Genomic DNA, 19,515 nt, shown 5'->3' on the forward strand with positions numbered 1-19,515 from the left:
TCGCACTGATTTCCTTTCCCTTTATCAGTTTTTATCACGGCGGGCCGTGCGCCCGAGATGGACCTACAATACTCCGGTGTGTAGCCACACCGAGCCAGGCTGGGCTGCACCCCACCCATACTAGAGCTGTGAATCTTCACTGGCCTCACGATTCGATTACGATTCATCTGTCAACGATTCGATTCCATGATGCATCACAATGCATCTCCATACAGCTCAAAGTATCACATCCTCAATTTTCTATATTATTACTGCATATGCTTTCAAATCTGAATGTCAACGTAAATTTAAACATAAACTATTCATTTTTACCCCACCCCCAACCCCTCCGCGGCCAGCGGTGATATCTCACAACCAGCCGGTTGTATCCAAAAGCTAAACGATGCCTCAGTGCTCATCTCTAGGATGAATGTCAAAACTCTACACTGGCCATCTTGTGGTGTATCCAAGGACATAATCATGATGCATTAGAGACTGCCCTCCATTCCAGGATCTAAAACAAACTCCTTCAGTACGAGTGTTTGTACAGTAGCAACTGAACGCTCAAAGCTGCCTTGCCAGTTCCATGGCATTAGATGCCCCCATAGCCATGTACACAATACATCCTCCTCATGCATGCTTTGCATTGCAACAGACAGCATTCCTCTAAGAAGACAAAAATAATGGCGGCTCTCAGTGATGACAGTTTTCTCTTTTGTGGACTTAAGCTGAAAATGCCATTCTGAAAGCATGATTTGAAAGTCCCCCACTTTGACTTGCACTGTTAAATAGAAAAGTGAGCATGACTTGGCTCTAAAAGCCGGCGCTTTTCATGTCTCCCTGGGGAAAGCACTCCACTCAATTAGATCAACTTCACACAGAGAGAGAGAGAGAGAGAGAGAGAGAGAGAGGGCAGAGAACAGTGGAAAAGGGAGAGAAAGGTAGAGAGAGAGAGTGACATACAGTGTAGATGGAGATTGGAGAGAAATGGTGGACAACAATCCTCATTGGCCAGTCATAATGTGGACCCACATGCATGACTGCCTCTTCGACTGAGTGTCAAACAAACTGCATCAGGTGATGCACTGAGCTTCAATGCAGCGTACTGAGCACCTGTGTTCTGAGCATGCTCAGTTGTGACGGTTTTGACTTTTGACGCAAACCCGTGACCGACGGTTTTGACTTTTAATAATAATAATAATACATGGCATTTACAGTATATAGCGCTTTTCTAGAACTCAAAGTTGCTTAGCGCTATACACTAAGGGGCGGCATTAGTTGTGCAAACACGTGTTCTGAGCATGCTCAGTTGCGATGTCTTTGACTTTTGGCGCAAAACCGTGTTTTGATTGGTCGAATCGCACAAAATTTGGCACTGCACTCCGTCGAGTCCCCAGCAGAGCACCCGCCGAGTTGGAAGTCGATCAGATGATTAACGGTTCTCAGTATACACGAACATCACGCGCACGCAGACAGTCCCAGAATATATATAGTAGATAGAACTGTAGGGGAAAGTGTGTGTGGAGTGTGTGCATGTGTGGCGCATGCAAGAGAGAGAAAGAGTGAAAGATAATTTGAGTGTGTGTGTTCCTGCCCTCACCTCCAGTCCCACAAGGCTTGTAGAAACCATTGCCAGCAGACTGCTGCTGTAGACTGTAACAGGCTTACGGTGTCTGCTTTCATAGTGGTCTCTTTATGGTGGGCTTTTGGTCCAGGACATGTTTTTCTGCCCTCTGTGTCCTCATGTAGACCCTGCTCTGACCCCGGGCACTGGGTGAGCAGAGCAGGCTTAGATCACACACACAGAGACACTGACACACACACACACACACTGACACACGCACACACACACACACACACACACACTGACACACGCACACACACACACACACACACACACACACACACACACACACAATTGCCCCTCAGCGCTATTTTAAATGGTCCCTGAGACAGGTTGTTTTTGCCACTATCTTTTCAACAGGACTCTGCTGTATTGTCCCCATGTGTCTGTGTTCCCATTATGATGTTTTGGGAATCCCCTATTGTTTCTACCCTCTGCCCTGTAGAAGGGGGATCGTCATGTGTCTGGTTTCTAATTGGCTATTGGAAACCCCCTTTTTTCTTTGGAGCTTTTTGACACTGAAGATGTCCTCAGTCGCCCTGTGTGACTTGACTCATGATGATTAGCAATTAGAAAGGTGTTAGGTGGATTTCAACAACTCTGAGCCCCAGAGGATATACTGTCACACACACACACACACACACACACACACACACACACACACACACACAGGTGAGCGTGCCCATAGAAATGCCCCTTATCCATAGTCACCAACCCCCACCAACTTAACGATATTATCTCCAACAATCACATGAAGCTTTTCAGTGGAACCATGGAAGCCTCGCCCAATTGTGAATTTCCAAAATGCAGGGTGGCAGGTGGACCCGCCCTTATTGGCCTACCCTGATATTTTACAATCGCCACTCCCTTATGCCTAAACCCAACCGCTCATCACTCCTCATACCTAAACCCAACCGCTCATCACTCCTCATACCTAAACCCAACCGCTCATCACTCCTCATACCTAAACCCAACCGCTCATCACTCCTCATACCTAAACCCAACCGCTAATCACTCCTCATACCTAAACCCAACCGCTCATCACTCCTCATACCTAAACCCAACCGCTCATCACTCCTCATACCTAAACCCAACCGCTCATCACTCCTCATACCTAAACCCAACCGCTCATCACTCCTCATACCTAAACCCAACCGCTCATCACTCCTCATACCTAAACCCAACCCATTTTCTGCACTGCCACCCTGCCCAACCCTACCATTGTGTGACTGTCTTGGCCCAGTCCAGGAAATCACACTGACATCACTTCCCTTTAATCCCCAAAACCCAGTGGGGAATAGAGGACCACAGGAATGATTCAAAACCCAGTATTACCAACATTACTACACCTACTACCGCCGCTGCCTGGCGCCCAGGGTGGATGCGAGGCTGGTCATGCTGGTCACCCTCTGTGCCATCTCCATGTTCCAGTTCTACAGTTGGCACAGCAGCTACAACGAGGCCATCAGCTACCCGGTGACCGTGCCCAAGTACCGCATCCTGGCCACGGAGATCGCCAGGCAGCAGGGCCGCCTCAACCGCAGCAACCGCACGAACTGGTGCTCCAAAGAGGAGATCCACGAGCAGGAGGAGGAGGTGATCCGTGACATCATCAAAAACAAGATCGACATCAAAGGGGGTTACCAGAAGCCCAACCCGTCGGACATCCTGCTGTGTAAGATTGTGCCGTTTCCCTACTACCTGGCCACCTATGTGGCCTGGTACTCCTCCTGGTTGTACCGCTTCACCATCTGCCGAGAGGAGTATGGAGACCAGGAGAAGCTCTACCTCATCAGGCGGGAACATGAAGCTGTCTCAGTCTCAGTTCGACAGCCTGGAGGACAAGCTGAAAGAAGCCTTTCTGGAGAGATGCCTCTGGATCAGAGATAACTATGAGGTGTACAAACAGGAGCGGGAAGAGGCATGAAGGTGAGGATGGCGATGGACCTGAGGATGAAGAGGTACCGGCGCTGGATGAAGAACGAGGGCCCACAGATCCGCGATGGTTTTGACCAGGCTAGATAACAGGTTAGAAAACATGGGGTGGCGATGTAAGTACTCGGTCTGCAAAACAAGTCTTATCGGGGCATTCCTACTTGATGGAATTGTGACACTGTCGATGGCGAGGTTGGCATCGTGAAAATCACAAAGAACATTGTGCATTTCCCAGAGCGAGAGGAGGTGAGTTGTGTGTCGTTTATAGTACGTTACATCTTGCCTCCGAGGTGGTTTCACTGTGCATTCCATTCCCTCTCTTGCCGTGGCTGTCTGCAGCACTATAGCGTTCGGGTGTCACGTGACCGTTGAACGTGGCGAACATTCACTGAAGTATTAAATACAACACCATGAGCGACACTTTCTTTTTCGTCTGCGACCACGTACCGAGCGACACTTTCTAATGAGTATAAATTAAGCTTAAGAGTGCTCCAGTCTTCTTACTTTGGGTACATGCCCAGGTAAAACCTTTTTCTATTGTATGATGATGTCTGAAAACACGGCAGTTATACACACCAACACCTCCTAGTGGTAGAATTGTGGAATTTCCAGGATGCAGGCGGCGGCGGCGGCTTAGCAGAAGTCTCGGCTTTCACAGCTAACTCATCCTGCCACTAAGCTTGTGACTGCATGGATAAGAATGCTGACTGTTCTTTTCCTATGGAACAATGAGCAGCAGCTGAGAAACATCACCACAAGCTGGCAGAGCTCTGAGTCACTTTAGCTGATGTTTTTGCTCCTGTGTGTTTTTTAGCCTCTAGGGGGAGTCGGTGGAAAACGTCTCCCAGCAGAAGCAAAGTCCTCGTACAGTAATCCTTCAGTCACTCACAGCACACTAGCATTAAGAGAGGGCGGGGCCTTTATTGGCCAATGAAACGGTGAGTGATGAGTCAGGCTTTAGCCGGAGGCCCGAGTGATGTGGTTACTGATGGAGATACAGACAGACTGATTAAAGCACCCAGTTTGTCTTTGAGATATGTACTCTGTGTACACTCTGTGTGTGTGTGTGTGTGTGTGTTGTGTAGTCTTCTACCCAAGACGTCATCACCAGCGGGCACAGCATGCACGATGCATGTCTGTGTGAAGTGCCCACCAGTGGAACACTAATAGCCACAGCTTGGCCAAAGCCCCTGACTGTGGATCAAGACGATAATGATGCAATCTCTCCCATCTCTGGCTCCTCTGGGATGCAGGCCGAGCTCTGGGCTCTGTGATTCAGAGGGTCAGACCCTGTGTTATCTGCTCACAAAGAGCAAGGCACTGAGCCTTAGTAGTTTAAAGGGGACTCGCTCTGTAGTTTGGCTTTCAAACGGCGCTTCAGGCTATACGGAGCACAAGGGAGCCAGCCACAGTTTGATTCTTAGTTGGCATGAGTGTTCCATAATGATAAAGTTTCTACTTGAAGCATTTCTGTCTGATTCCAATGTTCTTTTTGGATTTACTTACTTATTTGTCCAATTGTTATTTTGTATTTTATTTGAATGAAATTATAGTAATAATTTTGCAGTTTTTCTTTTGTTTAAAAAAAAGTTTATTCACTCTGGCTCCTAAAGCCCATTAGAGTGACCCCCCCCCCCCCCCCACACACACACACACACACACCCGAGTCGTCAGTGATTGAATTTTGAAGTTTTTATCCAGCCCTACCATCAGGACAAAGTACAGTAAATTAACTTCTAGTCAGAGTGTGGAAATGGCATCTAGCTGCGGCTCAGTAGATAGTAGAAGACTGCATATTGACTAGCCTCGAGTATCTGTGTTTACCAAGATGAAAGATGCACCAGGACATTGTACTTTCTCAGGCAAGGAGGAGATCTACAAACACAACCTTGCTTTGTGGAGCCCAAACGGTTAGCAGACCATTTCTGAGCACCCCCCCCCCCCCTGAGGAAGAAGGCCTCGAACCTGCGCCGCTTCTATCTCCTCACCATCTCTCTCTCTCGCTCTGTCTCTCTCTTGACACAAACACACACACGTCACACACACACACACACACACACACACGTACACCCCTCTCTCCCCACCCTCTCAAGAGTGAATGAAGTGTAAAAAAAAACATGGCATCTTACAGCACTCACTACAACTCTGAAGAAAAGGGGGATCTCACAAGCCTTAGGTGTACGACGTTCCTTCGCCGACGCCTTTTATAAACAAGTTTCAAACGCCCCGATCTAGTTTGACAAACTTTTCTCCAAAGAGCATTTGAAGAAGTGACGAGAAAGTGACACCTTCACTTCTCTCTCTCTCTCTCTCTGTGTCTCTCTCTCTCTGTGTGTGTCTCTCTGTCTCTCTCTCTCTCTCTCTCTCTGTCTCTCTCTTCCCCTGTCTGTTCTGACAGGTCTCCTGTGGTCCCCTCGATTGCACAAGAAATGGTGGTAAATCAAGAACAATGAAGGAGAGAAAAGCGAGAGAGTATTTCACAGGGCCTTGTTGAAGGGAAGGATATAGTGTGCAAATGTAGTTGAAGTGGGATAATGAGGAGGAGGCGTTTGAGGTGTCTTCAGAGGTTGATGTGCGTTAGCATGCTAAATTGGACTCCTATTTTTAATGGGGCTCAGAATCTATTCAAAAGTCAGCAGGGCGCGTCGCGGGGCTTCTCCACAACAACAACAACAACAAGCTCTATGTTTGGGCATTATGGAGACTCCGTGCTACTATTTCAAATCCCAAAATCGACGGTTGTTTTTTTCCTGTAAGCAGCCGGCCGTCATCATCATCACAATAGATTCCCCCGTGACTTTTACCTAGAGAAGGTTGAATGACGTGACTTATACCTAGAGAAGGTTGAATGACGTTGCACTGCGCCAAATGATATTGGTGGGAATGTTGTCCGTCCGTCCTTAATTGCTTTGATGATTCCGACAAACAAGACGCAGCCTCAGGATGTTGTTTGTCCGACGCGCTCACGCAAACCCACTTTGAAAGGAAGAGTATTGTCACTGTGCTGCAGCGTTGATTATACATACGAGCCAAAACAGCCAGTGACTAAACAACATCAAAGCCAACTAACGACCATTCATCCTTCCCGTACTCACTTGACGTCAGCTAATTCCTGTCCCCCCCCCCCCCCCCCCCATTCATTTGGCGGCTGTACTTTCACATGTTCTGTTTGTATACTGCTCTGTATGTTTCTTTACAATTATATAACCCGTAAACCATTACAAAGTGCTTTACAGAGGAGTAAAAAAACGACGAGGATGTAAACTAAAAGATGTGGTCGGTCAGAGCACAGACCTCTCCGCCATGTCTTGACAGCACCCCGCGAGGAAGTTCTCCATATCGCCTCCTTTCCTTCCCTCTAAAAGCGCGGCGCTCCGACAACCTTGTGATGGAGAGAACGGTTTGGAAAGGAGAATAGAGCCCATTGTCTCCTGTCTGCTGTCTCCGGCCTGGACTTTTAGTGTTTGAGTGTTGTTTATTCTCAGTTCCCACAGCTTCCATGTGCTTTGGCGCTCAAAACAAGTCACATACTGTTCATGTATATATCATCAGAGGCAGGGACTGCCATTACCACAGGGTCTTCCTCTCTTTTAGATCTTGCCATGTGCTGTGGCTTAAAGGGAAGTCAGAGAAGTGAGCTATCTATCCACGCTGTACTACTGTCAGCTAGCAATGTTTCAAAGTGTAGAAGAGACTAGTCGGCCTTTTCCACTGGCACTGATTTCCTTTCCCATGATCAGTTTTATGGCGCCGGGCCGTGTGCGAGCGCGCGCCTGAGATGGACCTGCTCCGGTGTGGGGCCGCAGCGAGCCAGACCGGGCTGGACTCGCCCTCCGCCGGGCAGCGGTGACGTCTCACCAACCGCGGGCACCCCGTTATGACCCCCCCCCTTCTCCCCCTCAAACAGCAGCTGTGTTGCAAGCATAGCGATGCGAAACTCTCACGTCTGTGCTGAGTGGAGAGAGCGGAGAGGAAGGCGTTTTTAAAAGCCTCCGTTTGTTCAGCTCTCAGCACTTGTGTAGCTTCTAACTGAATTTCTGTGTTTTAAAGTATAGTTTTGCCTGTGTGTTCGGTTTGCACTTTCAAATATCTACTTTATTTTAACGTTTCCCGCCCCCTTTCAGTTACTGCTGAAGCTAGTCTCGCTGGCCAGCCTCCCCTCCCTCCCTACCGTGAGACGAGTCTGGCGGCGCAGGTCTCCATTGTGGGATTGCGATGGGCGGCGCTTGGCGGCAGTGCCCATGGAAAATAGTTAACAACAATCCAACTTGCCATTTTCAGCGTGTAGCAACGAGCTAGCGTGTAGGTTTCTGCTGTTAGCTTGCTAACTAGTTAGCGTTGTTGTTTTCACTGAGGCGGCAGGGCACTATTTACAGCGACACACAGGGAGGAGGCCGCGGAAGCCGCTCTGATTGACATGGTCGGAGCCAATGACAGAGTTTGTAATAAGCCGGGAGCGGACATCCGGCAGCGACTGAAACAGTCGCTCCAATGGGAGAGCAGCTGTAGAGCAGGGGAGGGCTTATCCCAGTTGCCTGTTTCCGTGCAGCCAGACGACTCTCATGGAAGGGAGAGGAGCCAGCGAGACTACTGCTGCAGGGCCGGCCGCGCCTGTTAGGGCTGTACCGTGCATGGCTGTGTTAGGGCTGTACCTTGCATGGCTGTTAGGGCTATACTGTGCATGGCTGTGTTAGGGCTATACCCCTAAAAACCACCTAGGCCTGCTTGGGTAAAACGACCCTGTGTTCGTCACCACCATGTGTTAGTCAGTGTGTGTGTAGCCATAGCCAGATGAGCCACCCCTCACCTCTGTGTTCTGCTCCACGCAGTGGGAAACCACAGTCACCAGGTCAATAGAAGCCAGACTGAAGGTCTTGAAGGTCATTGAAGATCAGAATTTAAGAATGGGTCGTTGCAGACCTACTCTGTCTGGGTGTGTGTGTGTTTGTCTTATCTGTCTGGGTGTGTGTGTGCACACCGGTCGCTCACTGTGGTTTTAGTTTGCATTCGTGTGTGCGTGTGTGTGTCTGTGTGTGCGTGTGTGTGTGTGTGTGTGTGCGTGTGTGTGTGTGTGCGTGTGTGTGCGGGCGCATGAGCATCAATCCATGAGATGTATTTCCCCCCCTTGTGATTTAGAGTGTGTCTGTCTGTGTGTACTATGTGTACTGTGTGTGTGTGTGTGTGTGTGTGTGTGTGTGTGTGTGTGTGTGTGTGTGTAGACGGCGGGCTGTGTGCAAAGCTCAGGGAGATCTGTTCCAACAGGCAAATAACAATGGTTGAACTTTTGAGCCTCGGGAAATACTCTGCTGAAATGAAACAAGCCCACTCTGTCAGTGGCCAGCTACTACTGTACTGTATGTGTGTGTGTATGCAGTATGCACACGTAGTGTGTACATCCACACACACACACACACACACACACACACACACACACACACACACACACACACACACACACACACAGGCTTTCACTTTGGTGAGCCTGCTGCCACAGACCGGTTTCACACATTTCATCACAAACACAGTTAGGTGCGTCTCAGCTGCTGTTTGAAGCTCTACGCCTTGATAAACATGCATTTAAATATGAATGTGGTTTAATTCATCAGCAGCACACAGTATGGCTGTCTATATGTCTTTGTTGGGTTTTGATACTGTTTGTGTGTGCAGGAGACAAGTCTGTTTTAACGAGCGCCTATCTTCATCTTCTTTTATCATCTCCCATATATCCAACCTGTCTATATGATGATGGTTTTCTTCTAAGCCATGCATCTGAAGTTGTGGCGCTGAGAAGAAACCTGGAACCTTCACTTCCTGGAACGAACATGTATTACTCATGTTGCCAGGCAACAAAAAAATACCATTTCATCCCTCAAGCAGATGGTTTTTGCTTAGCAACCAAAAATCATTTCAGGAAGTAAGAACTGAATTACCAGAGGGTAAAAAAAAAAAACAAGTTCCAGAAGCCCCCGGTGTCTTTTAAAATGTGACTTCATGTGTGCTTCCAGGTTGATATGAAGATCAAAGTGCTAGAGGCCAAGCACCAGGAGGAGAAACTGAAGATGCAGCAGAGTCATGATGCCGATGTCCAGAAAGTAAGAATTAATGGCCGAATTATCATAGCCTCCAGCTAATATTGAGAAAGAATTGAGGCTTCTACACATTAAAATAAATGAGTCGGGACCGTTATCTTGAGCGCTGCATGTGAAGTCGTTAACCTGTGTCAAACTGCCCGTCAATAACGACTGTTGAGTCCACTCGCTGGCTAATGAAAAGAAAAACGGCTCTCTCCTCGTCTCATCTCCCATCCCACCAGTGATCTGCTCTTCATCGCACTCCTTAGATGGCCTTCAAAGCTCTTCCTCAGCTGGTGAAAATAGCAGTGAAGGAGGTTTCATCTTCACTGGGTGCCTGTCATTTAGGCTTCAGATCAAGCACCTGGGATCTGTCAGGTCCTCAGCGCAACTTCTTTCCTTTGCCGCCACAGAAGCTTTTAATAAAACTGCCTCTTTAAAATGCCCATCACTTCCTTTGTGTTTGACATGAGATGAGGCGACCGCTCTCTCTCTCTCTCTCTCCCTCTCTCTCTCTTGCTCTCTCTCTCTCTCTCTCTCTCTCTCTCTCTCTCCCCCCTCTGTAGTGGCCGTGTCATTGCAGGCAAATCACACTAATTGCATACAGATTGTGAGCCATGTCTGGTTCAATTTTCTCTGCGTTTTACCCAGAATTCCCTCTAATGGCTTCAAAGGGGACTGATTGGGGGGATCACTCTTGACGAGTCCATTGGAAGGCGGGCAAGCAAGCAAGCTATAGTTTTAATTAGCCCTCATCTGAATAATGTATGGCCTGCTGGCCATTGTCCCCCTGCAATGAATTGCAGCAGGTAATGAGAGAACAGGCCTAAGTGTGGTATACTATATATATATATATGCAGTGTTTCCCCTAGAAAATCTTTCAGGCCTGGAGGGATTTCGTAACGTACCCCGACCGCAACGGTGGGGGCCGTCGCTGGCGACGCTAAACTTTTAGCTAACCTGTTCGCATCTATGTTCGCAATGGCATCCCAAGTATCATCATACTATTATGGGATGCGATGCGAACAGTTGTATTATGGGATGTGCGTTTCCCAGGCAACGACACACGTTGACACGTTTTGGAACAGCGCAATGCTCCTAAAAGCAAAATGCTTATTGTTTTGAATGATTTGGCATCTTCTATTACTGTCAAAACCAGTATTGTTGTATTGTAATAATATACCATAAAGGTTTATTTAAATTTTGGGGAGAGCAGGCGGAAAAAATAAATAAATAAAACAAAAACAAAACTTTTTTTTTTTTGCAATTTAGTTTCTGGCCTGCGGGGGCGCCCTTGGCCTGGCGGGCGCGCCAGGTTTGGAGAATGGTAGGGGAAACACTGATATGTATATATGTATACTATGTATATATGTATACTATGTATGTATATGTATATATGTATGTTGCTAAAATATGTAATCACCTCAGGTGTTAAACTCATTACAACAATGGTCTGCAAAAAGGAAGCGCATCTCCATGATTGGAATTTGGAAACCCTCATTAGTGTTTTGCTTGCACCTGTGTTTATTCTGCCTTTTCGACAGAAAATGGCCCCCGTGAAAAGGGTCTATCAGAAGAAGAAAAAAACTAAACTTGCTAAACATTGCTGCCACATAGTGAAATTCATTCATTCAACGTTCGATCGATCATATTCCATGTGGATTGATTATTGATCATCGATTAATCCTGCCCATCCCTACTTAAAATACCAATGTACCTGAATTCATTGTTTAGTGTCATGAAATTTGATCTACTTTTCTGAGGCAGGGAAAAGACAGTTGCGATTTTGAACAGTGTTCGTATATGCAGGACAGGTTTCATTAGCCTAGGTTTATGTGTATTGTTTTGCAGTGTAGCTCTTCCTCCTCTCTTCACTGACAGTATGAGTGAAGGCCATGGCCAGCCAGGCTGGAGTCCCCGTGCATTAGGGTGTCTTGTAAAAGCCTAAAATGGACACCCTAAAAGCATCTAGTGCACTCTCTCTGGACCTCATCTCACATCCTATCATAGCCTTACTCAGTGGACCAAAAAACACACCCATCTCTCTGGCATGGTGACATGAGAAAATTGGGTACCCCCTCCCTAAATGTTCTGTGAACTTTCCTCTAACCCCCCCACACACACACACACACACACACACACACTCCTTTCCTCATTTATTTCCTTTCATCTCCCCTATCCCATTCACTCAACTACGTGCACCAAGGGACAGTTTTTAAGAGAAAATAACCACTTTTAACAGGTTTTCTTCATCATGTCCCCCCAAAAGACAAATAGCGCCCCCTGTTGCTGAACTAGGCTCTTCATTTCCTGTTGTTAAATGGGTCGTGTGGAGACAGAAAGCGGCACAAAGCCGGTAAAACACGCACGCGCACACATACACTGTGCCAGGGAGAGGGGGGGGGTGAATACATAACTGCTTATTATTGATGCTGTTTATGTTAAAACATTATTGAGGGTTTCCAACTTCCATGATTGCATGATTCCAAAAATCTGTGTGTTAAATGTGGAAGTGTTAAATCTGTGTTTACCCTGCTTTTTCGACACAAAATGGCCACTGTGAAAAAGGCCCATTGCTACAGCCTGTAAAAAATATGGACGTAGTGAGTGTGATGTCACCCATTAGTTTGTGGACTCCAATTCTGCAGCCTGGGGTTTGGCGTTTCAGACGCTGCCATCTTGATTTTTTTTTCCAACCAGAATGACATATATACATATATACATATATACATTTATACATATATACATATATACATATATACAGTATGTAGCCGCACCTGCCATTGGTCCATTGATCGGTGACCTGTGTGATCACTGGACAGGCGACCTGTTAATCACGCCCAAAACTGTCTTTTTCTCATCTGTTTCACTCTAAACAGGTGAGTTGAATTCACCCCTGTACAGTTGTCATGAAAGGTCAAATTAGCTCTAGAGACCAAAGCCTTTTTTTTAACCATGCTGAAAACATGTTTATGCTGTAAAGTCGGGCATTTTAACATGGGGGTGAATGGGGACTCCCTTTTGGAGCCAGCCTCAAGTGGCCATTCGAGGAACCGCAGTTTTTGGTACTTTCGCATTGGCCTCAATGCAACCAAACAAGCTCCGGTCCTTAGACTGGAGCTCCAACTCCCCATGGCCTGATTGAACTAATTAGACACAGATGGTAGCAGGAGGCAGAAGCCGTTACCTCATCACACATACACAGGTGTCTCCCTCAGTTACCTCACCACACGTACACAGGTGTCTCCCTCAGTTACCTCACCACACGTACACAGGTGTCTCCCTCACACATACACAGGTGTCTCCCTCAGTTACCTCACCACACATACACAGGTGTCTCCCTCAGTTACCTCACCACACATACACAGGTGTCTCCCTCAGTTACCTCACCACACGTACACAGGTGTCTCCCTCAGTTACCTCACCACACGTACACAGGTGTCTCCCTCAGTTACCTCACCACACGTACACAGGTGTCTCCCTCAGTTACCTCACCACACGTACACAGGTGTCTCCCTCAGTTACCTCACCACACGTACACAGGTGTCTCCCTCACACGTACACAGGTGTCTCCCTCAGTTACCTCACCACACGTACACAGGTGTCTCCCTCAGTTACCTCACCACACGTACACAGGTGTCTCCCTCAGTTACCTCACCACACGTACACAGGTGTCTCCCTCAGTTACCTCACCACACGTACACAGGTGTCTCCCTCACACGTACACAGGTGTCTCCCTCAGTTACCTCATCACACGTACACAGGTGTCTCCCTCAGTTACCTCACCACACGTACACAGGTGTCTCCCTCAGTTACCTCACCACACGTACACAGGTGTCTCCCTCAGTTACCTCACCACACGTACACAGGTGTCTCCCTCAGTTACCTCACCACACGTACACAGGTGTCTCCCTCACACGTACACAGGTGTCTCCCTCAGTTACCTCACCACACGTACACAGGTGTCTCCCTCACACGTACACAGGTGTCTCCCTCAGTTACCTCACCACACGTACACAGGTGTCTCCCTCAGTTACCTCACCACACGTACACAGGTGTCTCCCTCAGTTACCTCACCACACGTACACAGGTGTCTCCCTCACACGTACACAGGTGTCTCCCTCAGTTACCTCACCACACGTACACAGGTGTCTCCCTCAGTTACCTCACCACACGTACACAGGTGTCTCCCTCAGTTACCTTACCACACGTACACAGGTGTCTCCCTCACACGTACACAGGTGTCTCCCTCAGTTACCTCACCACACGTACACAGGTGTCTCCCTCACACGTACACAGGTGTCTCCCTCAGTTACCTCACCACACGTACACAGGTGTCTCCCTCACACGTACACGGGTGTCTCCCTCAGTTACCTCACCACACGTACACAGGTGTCTCCCTCACACGTACACAGGTGTCTCCCTCAGTTACCTCACCACACGTACACAGGTGTCTCCCTCACACGTACACAGGTGTCTCCCTTAGTTACCTCACCACACGTACACAGGTGTCTCCCTCACACGTACACAGGTGTCTCCCTCACACGTACACAGGTGTCTCCCTCAGTTACTGCTTCAATCAGAACCAAAACCTCCCCTAGATATGCATATGGAAGGCGGGGGTCTTGTCATAATCAACATGCTTACAAAATGTGCCATACATACATACTTGATCCCACCATTTCAAGAAGGATATCCTTATACAGAGTGTTGACATTCTTCACAGAACATTTCATTCATTTCAGCAGCTGTGCCTAAGCATTCAAAGTGAAAATTGTCAGCTTTCCCCACATTATCTCACATTATTTGATAGCTGCTTGAGAAAGCGCTTTTGCTGGAACCAGCGCACTTAAAGGACAACTGCGTTATATACAAGACATCTCTTTCCTTAAAGCAGTTGCAAAGCTGGCCCATATCCAGTGAACATTCTCTAGTGTGAGTTAAAAATAAATCTCCCTCGCTCCACAGATTCTGGACCGAAAGAACGGTGAGATCGAGGAGCTGAAGAGCATGTACCGGGCCAAGCAGAACGAGTCGGAGGAGGCCGTCCGTAAGCTGGAGAGGAAAGGTGAGAGGTCGCGGGGACTGCGGGGTTAAACTGGAAGGATGTTTACGCTCGCGTCTCAGAACACTCGGCGTAAAAAGCCCCGCAGATACAGTTCGGCGAGAGACCCCCGCTGGTGTAGAGTGACGTTCGCCAGCTGCGCTGCTGCTCAATCTACGGTTGAATCGCAAAAAAAGATAGTCTCTTCTCTTCGTGCTTAATATCACCTCATTCTCCTTCCCCTCGCCTCTCTGCGCTCCTTTCTTCTGACTCTGAACAACATCTGAGGAGAACCATATGACTTTGCAGAGGAATGTGCTACTATTTGATAGAAGCAATATCTTTATTGGCATTGATTCGCTGACAACGCCTCAATGAGCGTATAGTGTCTCTGTGTCCGCCTGCGTATACACACCCCGAGGCAAGGCCTGACTGCTCTGTGCGTGTGTGTGCGTGTGTGTGTGTGTGTGTGCGCGTGTGTGTGCGTGTGTGTGTGTGTGTCTCTCACCCCCCCCCCCCCCCCCCCCCTCCAGTTCAAAGCGTGCTGCGGGAATCCCAGGTCATCTGCGAGAGCAAAGAGAAGCAGATCGCTGAGCTGAAGAAGATGTCGGATCAGAGTGTCGACTCCCTGAGAAACGAGTGGGAGAAGAAGGTATCAGGCAAACTTGAAGGGCTTGGAGATTCTTATTCCGCAGCCCAACCCCCTCTCTACTGTTAGCAGCCCTAAGCCAGAGGAAGGCTGTTTGATACCAGCATAAGACTGGCAGACCTAGCTGCAAGCAGGCAGCCTCTCCTGTCGTCTTGGAAAAAAAAATCTTTATTCTTTCATGCCTTGGATAAGTTAGCGTGTGTGTGTGTGTGTGTGTGTTTTCTTTAGTGCTGAAAAATGAATGCTCCGTGCCCTGGGTAAATTGTGTTTTCACTCCTGCTAACTCCAGCTAACTGGGCTGTCGGCGCGCTCAATAAGATCGTCTTAATGAAATTTCCACTCATCTGTGCAGGGGTCAGTTAGCGTGTGATGAGCAGACTTCTCAGTTGTAATGAGAAAAATGAAATCTCTCGCCCCTCTGAAGGAGGTTTCTTCCCCCTGAATACACACGCGCTTACATGTTTAATGGCATGGATGATATGAAACATGGCGAAAGAAATGTATGAAAGGAAAAAAGGGGGAAAAAATAATGAGAAAAGAAACGCCGCAAACTAGTCGTGGAATTCTAATATGAATAGGAAGAATCTATACTAAACAGGGTGAATCTATACGAAACTATACATCACATTGCTTAGATTTGCTTATATTTTGAGATTGTGAGTGAAAGCAGAAGTAGCTAAAGTGTCTGATGTATAATATATGTACTGTACAGTATGTAGTGTTTTAGTTTCGCAGTTTTTAAAATGTGTGAATTTAGTAAAGACTTACTCAAGGCTGGTTTACAAACATGCTGTAGTGACAGACATGCAGCAGACTGACATGTTCTCTCCTCTCTTCTAGCTCCATGCTGCAGTGACAGGCATGGAGCAGGACAAGTTTGAACTGCAGAAGAAACACACAGAGAACATCCAGGAGCTGCTGGAGGACACCAACCTCAGACTGGCTAAGATGGAGGCAGAGTATAATGCTCGCACACAAGCTACTGTAAGTCTAGGAACAGGTGTGTGAGTGTGTGTGTGTGTGTGTGTGTGTGTGTGTGTGTGTGTGTGTGTGTGTGTGAGCTGGGGATTTGGAAGTTGACCAGTGTTATTTAATTTGTTTATTTATTTATTGCATAAGAGAAAGTTTGTATGAGTTTATTTTATTTTATTTTATTTTATTAGATTAACTACCCAAACTAAAATATTTGACTGCACTGGCCTTCTCCTATTGGCTGATCTTTTGTGCCAGGTGATGTCACAACCTGACCTCTATGGGTGACGTCACATGGCGCAGAGACCAGCCAATAGCAGATGACCAGTGCAGTTACCCTACTTTTCATCATTATGTGTCAGGCTTCACCACAGATTTAGGTGGGGTGTAGTTACTCTTTGCGATAAATCAGATGTTTAAAAAGATTTTATTTTTCCCCATTTGTCATTATCTTTAGTTGTTTACATGGAGGGGAACATTTTCAGAACTGTCAAAATTCCTTTTTTTAAATGAAATTCTGAAAATCGGTGGACTGGAAATGAGGTTTAGTCAGCTCTACAACACAGCAAGTTTTTAGATTCAACTGATTGCTCTAGCGCCATCTTGAGGGCTATTGGCTCTATACTGGGGTGCTATCGTTGGGCACGGGCTTGGACCTCTGCAACGTCTCGGGTGAGAATGACTCCCATATCTCCTGGCTGTCACCCTCTAAAAGTCTTTGCTTTAAGTCGATATACTAAATATTCTGCATGGTTATGGTGTGCTTTAGAGACATGCATGCACACACACATCTACACACACAAACACACACACACCTGCCAGAGCTACGCTTCCTTTGATCTCATATGAAAGGATTTTGGTTTTAAGTGCGATTGTACGCATTTCGTTAGCAAGGATTATCCACACCAGGCAGCCGGTCAGATGCTATGCATAATGAATATAGCATTGTTAGCAACATTAGCATTCAGGGGCTGTCACTCACGAGTAACGCGCACACACACACACACACACACACATTGCTTCTGGCCTGAGTCTGTCAGCGGGCTCACATTTAACCCATTGATACCTGATGCAGCATTTCTGTGTGTATCCCTTTAAGACCGCGAACCGCGTTAACGCGGTTCGCGGTCTTCAAGGGATACGCACACAAATGAGGGATATACACGCAAATGCTGCATCAGGTATCAATGGGTTAAGAGGCATCAAAAGCAGGCCAGTGCGGGGCCTGTGGTAAGCCCCCCTCCCCCCCCCCCCTTTAATAATGAAGGACAGACAAGCCCCTGGAGGATGAAAAGAACCCTCTGTCACTGGAAATTATCTGTTCTACTGCTGTGAGTTTAGACTGACCTACACACACACACACACACACACACACACACACACACACACCTTGTGTAGGCTCTTGGTACGGGATGTCAGGTGAGGTGAGTTATTGCAGCACTCCTTGTTCTGTGTTTGATGTCTCTGTAGTGAAACTAGAGATGTTCCGCTACCATTTTCTCCTTCCCGAATAGCGTTTGCGATACCTGGACGTGTCTCGACCTAACCCTGTGTGGATGTGATATGAGTCGCAGTGTCTCTATTTTTTTTATTTTTTTTACTTTTATTTATACAGGGGAGTCTCACTGAGAGCAATGCTCTGTTTTTCAGGAGCGCCCTGTTCACATTCACACACATTCACACCTGGAAGCTGACCTGGAAGCTGATCTGTTGGCCACTGATCAGCTCCACTGGAGCAGTTGGGGTTAAGGGCCTTGCTCAAGGGCACCTCAGTGGTGGTGATGAGGCAGGGGCAAGCGCTGCCTTTTCACTTACCCCACCCAGATTTATCCTGCCGGTCCCGGGGATTGAACCGACGACCTTCCGGTCACAAGCTCGCTTCTCTAACCATTGGGCCACCACTGCCCCATGGCCTGGACGTGTCTCGACCTAACCCTGTGTGGATGTGATATGAGTCGAAGTGTCTCTATGGCCTGGCTCAGGTCAAACGCTTTGCTTTATGGGAAAATGGCCGTTTCATCCGGGTGAAACGACTTTTTTCCGAGCTAATAAATGACCTGGTATCAGATCGGTGCATATAGACTCGCATACTCGCCGTCGCCGATACCCGATCCAGCATTTGAGCTACTGTAGTATCTATCGGAGGCATTTCTGATACTGATGTCGGTATCGGAGCAACTCCAAGTGAAGTCCAGTCGGTGTTGCCTTTTGTGGTTTCGTGGTGAAAAAGGCTTATCTCACTTCTTTTTAGAGTTTTTCCCAATATGAATACATTGCTTTTGGTTTGTTTATTTACACTTGTAGAATATACAGGCTCCACTCCTTTTGATCCAGCAGCTAGACGTGACTTTTTGAATATATGCTTTGTCAGTTGTTTGCTTTCCCTGTCAGGCGAGTACAACTCCACGTTTGCCCGGCGAGGGAGATGTAGATGCCAATCAAAGTTCATACTCAGGGCACAATGTGAGAAGGTTCACCCAGTTCAACATGAGGAGACTGCAAGCTAAGACAAGCTCAGAGTGGAGCTCCATTGACCGTTTGATACATAGTCAAATGCAACATATTGGCTCTTGAAACGATGCTCAGACATCTGCCCATTAAATACCAACTGCCTGGCGGTTCTATCCTCTTGTCATTCCATGAGGGGCCTCCTGATGTTGTTATTTCTGGAGGTTATCTGTGCACAGGGCAGAACAGGTAGAGTAACTGAGTAGGTGTTTGAAAAACAAAGACAAGCTGATATCTGCTCGGCTCCTGTCCCTGCCAGACTGTGAGGGTGCGTTCATGCACGTCCACATCTCCATTACTGAGCAGCAGCATACAGATACTACTGTGTGTTACTGTGCTGGTCGCAGTACAATGTTGTGCAGTAAATGTAATTTGCCCACTTACACTGAATGCAGAAGAACAAACCTTCTTGTTGTCTGCAGCATAGTTGCGTAGTGTGGAAACATATCCAGAAAACACTCAACTGCACCAAAGATGGATCTATCTATCTGAGGCCCCGCCCCCTCAAAACCATGCATAGTTAATGAGGGGAGCGACAGAGCGGAGACAAGTCCCAGTGTTTCCCCTAGAAAAGATGTCAGGCCTGGAGGGATTTCGAAACGTACCCCGACCGCAACGGTGGGGGCCCTCGCTGGCGACGCTAAACTTTTAGCTAACCTGTTCGCATCTATGTTCGCAATGGCATGCCAACTATCATCATACTATTATGGGATGCGATGCGAACTGTTATGGG

General features: G+C 47.5%; 1 protein-coding gene and 1 pseudogene across 2 annotated transcripts in view; both read left to right on the forward strand.

Moving 5' to 3' along the window:
• Positions 1–19,515, forward strand: part of cep112 (centrosomal protein 112) — a gene marked incomplete at its 5' end in the record, with an annotated part of 169,800 nt that overhangs the window by 24,753 nt on the left and 125,532 nt on the right. Inside the window, 4 exons of the mRNA XM_083648557.1 lie at positions 9,544–9,630; positions 14,578–14,677; positions 15,187–15,305; positions 16,143–16,286. Coding sequence (XP_083504683.1) covers positions 9,544–9,630; positions 14,578–14,677; positions 15,187–15,305; positions 16,143–16,286 — 450 coding nt within the window. The remainder of the gene's footprint in view (positions 1–9,543; positions 9,631–14,577; positions 14,678–15,186; positions 15,306–16,142; positions 16,287–19,515) is intronic.
• Positions 58–3,628, forward strand: LOC310787798 (dnaJ homolog subfamily C member 25 pseudogene; annotated as a pseudogene). Its single transcript has 3 exons — positions 58–80; positions 1,729–1,753; positions 2,933–3,628. The product of its transcript is annotated as a dnaJ homolog subfamily C member 25 pseudogene (transcript).

This window comes from Poromitra crassiceps (assembly GCF_964638095.1).
Source record: "Poromitra crassiceps genome assembly, chromosome: 13".
NCBI classification, from domain to species: Eukaryota; Metazoa; Chordata; class Actinopteri; order Beryciformes; family Melamphaidae; genus Poromitra; species Poromitra crassiceps.